The sequence below is a fragment of the Mytilus galloprovincialis genome, chromosome 5, assembly GCF_965363235.1.
Source record: "Mytilus galloprovincialis chromosome 5, xbMytGall1.hap1.1, whole genome shotgun sequence".
Taxonomy (NCBI): domain Eukaryota; kingdom Metazoa; phylum Mollusca; class Bivalvia; order Mytilida; family Mytilidae; genus Mytilus; species Mytilus galloprovincialis.
The window spans coordinates 38,694,232-38,706,137 of record NC_134842.1 but is presented as its reverse complement, the minus strand read 5'-3'; the positions used below and the strand labels follow the sequence as shown (position 1 = coordinate 38,706,137).

General features: G+C 31.6%; 1 protein-coding gene across 1 annotated transcript; it reads right to left on the bottom strand.

The window, feature by feature from the left end:
- Nucleotides 1–1,352: 1,352 nt before the first annotated feature.
- On the bottom strand, nt 1,353–11,760 carry LOC143075780 (malate dehydrogenase, mitochondrial-like). The gene is made up of 8 exons (XM_076251342.1): nt 11,608–11,760; nt 8,973–9,231; nt 7,349–7,458; nt 6,596–6,721; nt 4,524–4,628; nt 4,147–4,218; nt 3,207–3,359; nt 1,353–2,350 (listed from the first exon to the last, which is right to left on the bottom strand). Exons 1-8 carry the CDS (start codon nt 11,677–11,679, stop codon nt 2,222–2,224), a joined length of 1,026 nt encoding a protein of 341 aa, XP_076107457.1. The 5' UTR covers nt 11,680–11,760; the 3' UTR covers nt 1,353–2,221.
- Between the last annotated feature and the right edge of the window lie 146 nt (nt 11,761–11,906).

Below are 11,906 nucleotides of genomic sequence, written 5' to 3'. Positions count from 1 at the left end.
ATTGATATTATGTTGATAGTCCTAAATATAAAGCTAAGCTTTATTACAACTGTCACATAAACTTAACATTAACCAAGATAACTAAACAAAGACCAATGAACCTTGAAAATGAGGTCAAAGTCAGATGAACCATGCCAGGCAGACATGTACAGCTAACAATGCTTCTATACAACATGATATATAGTTGATCTATTACTTATAGTTTAAGAAAAATAGACCAAAAACACATAAACTTAACACTGTGCAATGAACTGAAAATGAGGTCACAGTCAAATAAAACCTGCACGACTGACATAAAGATCATAAAATATTTCCATACACCAAATATAGTTGACCTATGGCATATAGTATTAGAAAAAAAGACCAAAAACTCAAAAACTTAACTTTGACCACTGAACCATGAAAATGAGGTCAAGGTCACATGACATCTGCCCGCTAGACATGTACACCTTACAATCATTCCATGCAACAAATATAGTAGACCTATTGCATATAGTATGAGAAAAACAGACCAAAACACAAAAATTTAACTATAACCACTGAACCATGAAAATGAGGTCAAAGTCAGATGACACCTGCCAGTTGGACATGTACACCTTACAGTCCTTCCATACACCGAATATACTAGCTCTATTGCTTATAGTATCTGAGATATGGACCACCAAAACTTAACCTTGTTCACTGATCCATGAAATGAGGTCGAGGTCAAGTGAAAACTGTCTGACAGACATGAGGACATTGCAAGGTATGCACATATCAAATATAGTTATCCTATTACTATTACTTATAAGAGAGAATTCAACATTACATAAATCTGAACTTTTTTTTTAGGTGGTCACTGAACCATGTAAATGAGGTCAAGGACATTGGACATGTGACTGACGGAAACTTTGTAACATGAGGCATCTATATACAAAGTATGAAGCATCCAGGTCTTCCACCTTCTAAAATATAAAGCTTTTAAGAAGTTAGCTAATGCCACCGCCAGATCACTATCCCTATGTCGAGCTTTCTGCAACAAAAGTTGCAGGCTCGACAAAAATGACCACTAAGCTCACTTTTTATGTCAAAATTATATTGCATATAGTTTTAAAAGCCATATTTGAAAATCCTTGTTATTCTTTTTATAGTATTTCAGAAAAAAAAAGCTGCAGATGTTAGTTGTATAAAAACCTTCAAGAGAATCATTGCCCGTCAAATTCAATTGCTAACATCTCAAAAACAAGCTCACAGTCCCATTATTTCTTTTTTCTTTCCATAATTCATATACTATCAATTTATAAACCTCTTTTAAAAAGCTTGTTATTTGAACAGAAAACATTCCTAAGGATATACATTAACAAATGATACAATAAAATTAATTCTTTTTATTGTGGTATAACAACTATGTTCTAAGATATCTCACAACATAACAAAATTCAGCACACAAAAAGTCTTTTTACAGTACTATACTATAATATAAACTCTCATTAATGTAATGGTATACATGTTTATACTTTATAGTCAAAAGTAAAGATATTCATTGAGAATCCAGACATTTGGTTACATACTTTCACAGCAAAGCGTTCACAAGAGAACAAAAATTGATTGGATACCATGTACCGGTAAAGCAGAAAATGGATTGTTTATATGTATTACCCAATAATCCAACCTCAACATGGCCTGAACAATTTAAGAAAGATTCAATAACTAAAATTGGTCTACCTGAAAAATTGTATTTTTATGTCATGGAGGTAGATTTTATAAATAATATTAAATTACCTGATATTCTAACCTTGACATATAATGAATAAGACAAACCGGTATATGAAATATTTAAAACTTAGACATTGTTCAAAGGCGTGTTCACAAATTTCACAAGTGAATGTTATATAACTGGCCACAAGTGATTTTATGGAGAGAAAATAAGTAAATTTTACATTTTCAATTTTGGCTGAAAAATCAGTATCTTTTGTTTCAAATACAATTTTCCTTATTTTTATTACTTAGAAAACAATTGATTCTATGACTTAAGCACCATGCCAAACAGATTATACATGGGATGAAATCTAAAGAAAGAAAATATAAACTTAAATAGGACCATATGTTGAAGAAAACTGTTAAATAAAATTATTTATAAATTCAAAAGAAGATATTCGGATTGCATTAAATTGGAATCCCACTTTACCCTCAGATAATAACGTAAATTTGTGTTTTTATAATTTATCTGACAATAAGAACACTATGATTTGTTTACAAAGTCAACTCCAGCTTGAATGTTTTTCTTAAGTTCAGGCATAGCGGCATCTAAGAGCTGCATTTCGTAGTCAATGAGTTTTCCTCTACCAAGATTCTTTTCAACACCATTTTTCTAGAAAATAAGAATAAAATAGCATTTTTAATTTTATACTTCTGTGATATAAGACAAAGATAAAACCAACATATTTTACTTCAATAGAGGCAAAACAAAAATGTATAAATCAAAATTAGCTTTTAGTCTTAGTAAAGTTACTACATTCATTGGTATTCATTGTAACACTGAGTGTTTGAAGTTTCTAATACTTGTAACTTTCATTCTCAGATTATACAAAATATGCACAATAAGAAACTTATATTTTCAGGTATTTAATAATAAAAAGAAATTTCAAATTAAAAAGCGTCTTAAAATACTAAAACATAAAAAACCCACCTCAATTTACTTTTGAACATAAAATTTAAAAAAAAATCTACACAAAATTATGAAATGAACAACTAAAAATGTTGTGAAGAATTTTTTTTCAAATTTCAATGTAAACTTTCTTCAATAGATGATTCTTTTACTTGTTTATTTAGACTTTGAACTTGCTTTCAGTAATTGTAAGTATTCTCCCAAGTCAGGAAAAGGTTGGGCACCCATAAATATATTTTATTTATGCCTGTCCCAAGTCAGGAGTCTGTGACTTAGTGATGATTGTTTGCTACTGTATATTATATTTGTTTTGCTGTAAATATTATTAGATTTTCATTTGTTGTTTTGTATATAAATCAGGTCGTTATTTTTTCTCGTTTGAATTGTTTTACATTTGTATTTCAGGGGCTTTTATAGCTTGCTATGTGGTATAGTTTTGCTAATAAATGAATCTGTATGGTGACCTATAACTGCTAACTTCTAAGTCATTTGGTGTTGGATGGAGAGTTTTCTCATTGGCAATCATACTACATGTATATATTCTTATTTTTATACTTACACCTAACAAGAGAGGCGTTGAGAAGAAAGCAGCATCTGTTTCTTCTGACTGTACATATGCACATTCTACTTGACCTTCACCTCCAGCCATAGCTTCTAACAGTGAAAATGTAAATCTTGATGCAGCATAGGCCATAGATAAGGTTGCTGATCCCTGGAAAAAAAAACCAGAAAGTATTTAAATAATACTGCAAAATAGTGTTAATATTTGAGAAGACAACACTATATTTATTCAAATGCATATATTGACCATTATCTACATTTAAGAAAGTATATTTTAATGTAAGCACTGTTATAGATATAAACCTTATACAGTATGCTTTGAGTGATAGTATGATTAGTTGTAGTATTGATTCCTTTTAAAGTATCAAAAGACAAGAGTAATATAAATTTATACAGGCAATAGTAAAAGTGACCATATCATTACCAATTTATACATATTAGTACAAAATTAAATTATGAGTTTATCCCATTAGTAATGTAGGTGGAACTAAAAGGTACTTAATTCAGGACCACTTAGGCCTAGCAATTTGGTTAAATGTTTTATGACCTTATAGTGACCATTAGGTCTATTTTTTGGTAAAAACCCTTGATGTATTAATATGATCTCTGAACTTGGTTTACTCCTCATCTCCTTTTACCAAATTAAAATTTTTGATGCAAAAAAAGGCAGATAGTGACTCAAAAGAGTTTACGTGTGTGGTGATTTTTTCAACTTGATTGTAAGTTCATCTCGTTCAATAAAAGTATGAAAGTGATATCCTGTTTACCAAATAACAAAGTATTTATAAGACATATAATATGAAGTGTTAGATATTTTTCAGAGTTTAAGAATATATAGCAATTTGCAAATATTTTCTCCAACAAAAAAAAAACAAAAAATATAATCAGAGTGTCATGGGTGTATACATGTACATATGAAGGTTGTGTGATTCACTTACAGCACCAGCCTTGGCCTCTACCACTTCTGTTCCAGCATTCTGTATTCTCTCAGAAAGTTTCTTTCTCTCCTCCTACAAAACAGTGTTATATTCAGTAATGAAAAAATAAACTACTACCAGAATCTGAGTATGAACATGATGAGTCAAATATATTAAGGCTGTTCCAAAAACAAATGTATTGGGGAATGGAAGGCACTTTTTATGTTTTTTGAGAAAAAATATGTTTTTGTTATTTGTTATGAAATTTAACTGTAATACAAATGTAACCAAACAGGATTTATTTACCATTGATCTGCTATACTTTTTATATATTTTCTGTTCCTCAATATCTGTTTAACCGATTAATAATATTTTTAACAGTTATCTATGGTACTTACTGGTGGAAATGAAACACTTGGGTTGGCTTGAGAGATGACAGGTATAATTGTTACTCCACTATGTCCACCCATAACTGGAACATTCAATTTAGATACATCCAATTCCTGCAATGAAAACACATTTACATTGTTATAATTCAGGGGTTTCATTTTCTTTCATGTTGACTGGTACTTCCACGTTTCTAGGTGGTACTTTTCAATTTATTCCATGAATAACTTATATAAAAATTTCTACATTTAGGCGGTACTTGTCAATAGCATAGGAGGGTAAAAGTACCGGGTACCGCCTCTTAATGAATGGCCTGTTTGTTATCACCCTAATTCATAATTATAATACGAAAGGTCGATACATTTGATTGAAAAATATGCACTGTTAATTTATTTTGTTTTGTCATTTGATTTTTTCATTTGATTAGCGACTTTCCGATTGAATTTTCCTCGGAGAGAGCATCTTGGTTTTAAAAATACCTACCAATGACTAACACAACTACAATCTAAATTGATTTATATAAATAATATATGATCATGTTCAATGTTTGGTATTTTCATCATTGACTATCCTTCTTTGCTATATACCCAACCTTATATTAAAAAAATGTGCCATTAATTAAAAAAAATTAGTTAGCAGATCATTGACTAGGACAGATATTTATAAGAAGGTCTCCAATAGGATAACAGGAAATAGAAATAGAAGAGTGCTGTTCAGATTTTTGTCAAGGGCTTCTGATAAATGAACAAAATTATTTCACTGTAACAAATGAACAATTTTGTTCCCTGTCTACTGTGAATTCATATATTTCCATAGGTATCACTTTTCGTGGATTATAGGAAATAATATTTTTGTGGATGAATGATTTTGTTGTATTTAAAAAAATCTGCGAACTAACATAAAGAAAATTTGTACTCTGTTGAACATTTAAATTCATGGTTAACCTCAGGGCTTCCAAAAAACATTTGAGCCAGCCGGACATTTTATATCTGATCCCGATTTTAATCCCTTAAGACTAAGTCACAAAAGGCAATTATGGTAATCAGATGGCCATTCCAATGATAATGACATTAGATTAAAAAACGATTTTAAACTTTACTTTGTTTTGGATGTAAACTCTTAAATTGGCAGTGCATCATTCAAAGTGTGCACATCAGCATGCTCATATCTGCCATAGACTCTTTATTTGTGCAAAATGACATGTCAAAAACTTCATTTTCGTTTTTAAAATCACGTTTTTCTAAAACCAGATGTTGACTTGACAATGGTAAAACATGGACCGTAAACGGATACGTAAAATCCGTGTATGTTTGCAAAGCATGACTGAGTGAAGAAGCTCTTTCCACGTTATTTCTTCAACAAAATGCTTGAAATGAACGTTTAGATACAGGTATCAATGATAATTTTAGCATTTTGAAGAAATAAAGGATGCATAATTGAATTTCCCACCTTTGCACATGCGCACACTTGTTCTAGTTCATTCGACGTAGTTCTGACGATTTTTCATTTAAACCTTTTAAAATTTTTTATCAAATCATGTAGATAAACTAATTTCTTATAATTTTAATCTTTTGGACTAAATCAATGAGCTACAAACCGCTGAAATGTAAGAAAATAATTGTGACTAGACCGATCAATTAATACGATGTCCGATACTGAACATAGTTTACCTGTCACCTGAACAGGTAGATATCACCTGTCCAACAACTAATTAGCCTTGATTAAAATTAGAAAGTATTGAAGTAGGGGTTGTTTTGATAGTAATTAATCATCATGTCACTTTTATGACCGGAAATGTGTAGATGTTAAAGGCAAAATTAAGGTTGGGTCAAAAAGATCGAGACTATGTTAAAATGACCGAAAAAGCCTTGAAAACTAAAATGTATATGACCGTTTCATGCTTTGCCCAGCCGGACTTCTACCGGACATTAATCAAATGTCAGGAATATATGACCGTTTTGGAAGCCCTGGTTAACCTGTACCTACTAAATCCACAGTATCTGTCAAATGTGTTAAACAAGTCAATTCAATTCATGTGTAAAATATATGCACAAATCAAATGTGTTAAATACAAAACACAAACCTTAGCTTCTGCTACAAATGCATTTGATCTAACTATATCTAATGTTGTAACACCAAATAGACGTCTAGGATCATATACTCCTTTCTTCTTTAAAACCTCTGCGGCTATTGGCACTGTGGAGTTAACCTTGGTAAGAAAAGCAAATATTAAATATTACAAATAAATTGCTGCATATATAACTTCTTACACTTTTATATAATAAATATAATCAACATTTATTAATATTTTTTTTATGAGTTCTTCTATCTTAAAACCAATACCACATCACTAAATATCCGGCAAATGAAATTTGATAATGATTTATAGTCTCCCTTTATTATGATATTGCTGTTTTTCATTTTATATCAATTTTTTACCTTTGACCATTTCATTAGGGCTATTCCAGAAAAAAATGTATGGGGGGGGGGGGGGGGGGGGTTGGAAGGCACATTATATTAATAATACATGGGTGATGGGTATCAGAGCAACTTTTCACACTATAATGCACTATAGTCTCAATTACAATTGTCTGGGTGGTGGGGGCTGACAAAAAGTGCCTTCCAACACCCCCATACATTTTTTTCTGGAATAGCCCTTATCTTATTTCAGTTAAAACAAAAATGCCTTTATATTGGAATTTTTGCATTTATGTTTTCACTTTCATTGAATCCCAATAATAAAGTGCAATATTAAATAATTAACACTGCATTCATTTCATATAACTTCTTGACAATCTTGTACTCAAAAAAAGAGTAGTAACATTTCAATACTAACCGGGTTGGTAATGATACAGATCATGGCTTTTGGACAGAAATCTCCGATGGCTGACACTAAATCTCTGACAATTCCAGCATTTGTGTTGAACAGATCATCTCTTGTCATTCCTTCAATATTAAATATATGTTAACAATGAATTAATTATAAATATTATTAAATAATTATGTTTTGTACCAGCATGTTTGTTCATAACAATGCTTCATATCTTATAGGGTGTCATCCTATATTGTAATGTTTTATTAATGGTTCAGTTAGGGTGAAGGTTGGCACCTGTTAGAGCTAATTTCCTAATGCATGCAGAGCAAGCCAATGATTAACTTGCTTGCTTTAAAATTGAGAATGGAAATGGGGAATGTGGCAAAGAGACAACAACCCGACCATAGAGCAGACAACAGCAGAAGTCTTTGTTTGTATATTGTACAATTGGTATAGGGATAATGTCAAATCAAATCTAAATATAATATATACAGGTTTAACTATGCCTATCTATATTGTTTGAAGATGTCAATCTCAATTACAAAGCTTGAGCAAACACAGATGCATTTATACAAACAAAGCAAGCAAGCCAACCTAAGTTTTATGGTACAAGCATCAGGGAATTAGCTTTAAAACGTTTAAACCTGCTATTTGTTAGCACCTATCCTAAGTCAGGACACTAGTAATTTCGGGCCCTTTATAGCTTGCTGTTTGGTGTGAGCCAAGGCACCTTGTTGAAGGCCTAATCTAAGTTCTTTCATCTTTTTTAAGTATAATTAGGTAGTTTTCAACTTTAAAACAGACACCAGAGTTAACTTTCTCAGATATGAATGTTTAGAATCACTTTGGTGTATCCTTTTAGACTTTTGTGGATAGTGTTTTCATGTTACTGCAATCATACTACATCTTTTCTGCTTTCTTTTAAAGAGATCATTTTGTATTTCTCTCGTCACCAGAGCACAATGAAATTGAGAATGTACTCTTAAGAAATTTGAACATACCACTGCCATGCTTAACAGTCTGCATGGTTAGCCACTAGTCCAATGCCCAAGACTAGTAAAGTTTCATTTGGACTAGCAAGTTTTTGAAAAACTTTGTTTGGACCCATAAGAAAAATGTCAAAATATTGTTCTTCGGACTAGTAGTTGAAAAAGTTATTAGTGCAGACTACATGCATCACAAGTTTATTATACCCTAACAAGATTATTTGAGGCAAATCCTTCAATTCACTCAAATTTATTATGTGTGTAAATACATGAAATACCTTTTAACACATGTTTAAGTTTGGTTTCTACAAGTTGTATTTGGGAAAGGTTTGGTTTATTCAAATTTACATGTACTGTACATGTACATCATGTTTGTACGTTTCTGAAAACTTATTCATGCTTGTAAGGGGGAAACAAATTCCAAAATTCTCATTAACCAGTTAGTCACGTGTTAGTAACTATTGTAAATAAAAACTCATTAAATGTAGAATTGGGAATAGGGAATGGAAACAGGGAATGAGTCAAAGAGACAAGCACCTGACCAAAGAGAAGAAAATGCAGTGAAAAAATTCAGCACCCAGAAGGGTTCATACTGTATGGTTGCACAAAAATCCTTTGACACATTCCCCTGTTTCATTCTCAGTTTTATTTAAACTTACCTGGCTTTCTTGGAACACCAGCTGGTATCAGTACAACACTTGCATCTGTCAGACATGCTTCCAATGATGCTGGACCAAGATGACCAGTGACATGGGCTCTTGTATCAATATGACTTAAATCAGCAGCGACACCTGGTGTATGAGCAATATCATATAACGACAGACTTGCTATTTTTGCTGAATTTTTTAAAAGCAAAGATAAAGGTTGACCAATACCACCACCGGCTCCAAGTACAGCAACTTTTGGAGACTGCCAAGCCTGAAAGAAATCAATTAATGATATATATTTTATTACTTCCATGTACATGATGTATATTCTGAAACTGAATTGATAATAATTCAAACTAGTTTATATCATTAACATGGTACAAAAAAAGTTCTTTCATATATAAATGATATAGATACATGTATATGAAATAAATTATAATTGGCTTTAATTTGATACAATTTTTTAGTGTGTGCAAATCAGGGCAATGAAACGGAAACAAAGACTCATTACATTTAAAAGTGTTAAGGAAGCAGTGCACTTAACATCCCTCCATATGTTTAAGAATAGAAAGGACACTTTATAAGCAAATCTACTAGTGAATACTATGTAGAAATTAAATTATCACCAAATATAAAAAAGAAGATGTGGTATGATTGCCAATGAGAGAACTGTCCACAACAGACCAAAATGACACAGAAATTAACAACTATAGGTCACTATACCAGGGCTCACACTACTTCAGAATTATAGGGAGAAGTGACTTCTCTTTTTAAAACTGATAGGGAGAAGTGGTGAGATTTGAAAGAGAAGTGCTCATTCGTGCGGTGCGATACAATGTTTGGATTTTACAATAGTATAAAGGGCCATATGTAAATAATGTTCTTTTTATATTGTTCAATTCATATCTGAGTAAAAAAATTACAATTAAAGTAACATTTGAAATTAAAAGTTGTTTAAGTTTTACTAAGGTTCTTGTGAGAAACTGAGACTACTATAACACATGTGTTATAGTAGTCTCAGTGAGAAACTACCAACTAAATATCTAGCACTAAAAAAAAAAAATTATTTTAAAAAATGTAAAGAAATTATAATATATCAATTACAATTTAATTAAAAATTATCTTGTGTATGACATTCAGTGTTTCTCATAAAAAAAATATAAAAGTTATTAAGCTGGGCCAGAATATATTGATATTAGTATAATAGTCTCAGAGTTAAGCAACTTTAATCAATAGTTTGAAACAATCCATAAAAAATATAGGGAATTATATACGCCAATCAATTAGATGTTACCAAAAGTCTTTTAATGCGTGTGGAATGTTTATTTTTCCCTTTGGGATCAATATTCTTCTGTCAGCTGTTCCATCCGTGCGTCTGTAGTAATTATTGTAAAAGTACGGATTTCGGTCATAGCTGGTCCGGTTCAGATCCGGAGTTTAGAAATCGGTCAATGGCGGACGAATGCAAGAAAATTTACAAAAATAAACGATGTTTGACAAGTTATTTGGAAAGGAACATGACGTTTTTAATGCAATAAATGGATTAAAAATTTACTGGAGGCAACTTTTATCACGTTTAAATGAAGTAACAAACTGATGTTGCCGCCGAATTTGAGGTTGATGTACGTTTTCGAGTAACAAGCACCGGAACTTGTAGAAATGCACGAAGTGATAAAAAGTTGTATTTTTATCAAATAACATGCTACACACTACGAAGACAATGCTTCAACCTCTTTTCTAAAGATAATGAATCGTTTATGTCTGAATTTCTTTAATTATCAATAAAAAATTGATGTTTCATCAACTTGGTAAAAATTGAAAATGTCCGATGACGGAAGCGACTGAAAGCGACTATCGTCAAGAACAGGGCGACTTGTTTTCGCTTTTGGGGGTCGGGGAAAGCGAAGTGACGGTCGGGAAGGCGACTTCTTCGCCCAAGTCGCCTGGTAGCGTGAGCCCTGCTATACATCCTTCAATAATGAGCAAAGCCCATACTGCATAGTCTGCTATAAAAGGCCCCGAAATGACAATGTAAGTTTACAGAAAGATAATTTGAATGTGTCAACCGATTTAAGAAAGACCCAGAATCAAAAGCTTAATTAGATTAAATGTAATTACAATGTGAGAGCATAAATAAATATTTTTAATACACACTAGTTTTATTTTTTTAACTGACCCCTTGGCGATAACTTTTAGCAGTTTTCATTTCTTTTCTTGACTTTAATTTTTTTTTTTGTTAAATATTATACACATTGATACAGGAGCATACAATTTTCATCAACTTCGAAACCATATAACTAATATCTAAAAAAATGAAAAATTAAGCATACATGCATCAATAATATTATAAGAGGCAATAATATGAATAACCTTCAGGATCAGCTGTTCTAGTGCTGATCATGTACCAACTGTCTCATTGACAGTTTACAAAAGAAGAGACATCCAAATGCTGCACACTCTACTTAAAATTAAGAAAGACAAGTATCGTGTGTTGTGATCAAGGATAGTTGGCTTAAATTGATGATGAGGCAATTTTGCATCATCAACCGACAACAGACATGACTGATCACAACTGTCAAGGATATGCATTTTTAAACATGTTTTAATTCCCGCTTATTGTTTGGCGTCCGTTCAATTTGACTTATACCTGTGAAGATTTGCAGAATGACCTGCTAACAATAAATGTGACAGTACTCGGTTTTGCTAGTCTTGAAAACATTTTTATATAAAATTTTAACCGGTGTCCTTGCTGAATGACAGGAAGTGGAAATGTAAAGTTGTGACATGCGTACGAAAATTTTAAAATTAATCCGCACTTGACGACCAAACTGATGTTCAAAAAATAATTTTGATGAATTAATGTCATGTGTTTTCATAAATTGGAAGTCAAAGTATAGATGGAAAATATAAATTGTTTTTTATTTGGTATTTTATACAATTGGTGAA

What these genes read in the sequence shown, in the direction of transcription:
- LOC143075780 (XM_076251342.1), bottom strand. Translation starts at nt 11,679, where the DNA reads ATGTTTTCAAGACTAGCAAAACCGAGTACTGTCACATTTATTGTTAGC. An exon ending in TGGTGTTCCAAGAAAGCCAG is followed by an intron (nt 7,459 to 8,972) that starts GTAAGTTTAAAT and finishes TTAATATTGAAG; the next exon opens with GAATGACAAGAGATGATCTG. An exon ending in TAGAGGCCAAGGCTGGTGCT is followed by an intron (nt 3,360 to 4,146) that starts GTAAGTGAATCA and finishes TTTTTTTTCCAG; the next exon opens with GGATCAGCAACCTTATCTAT.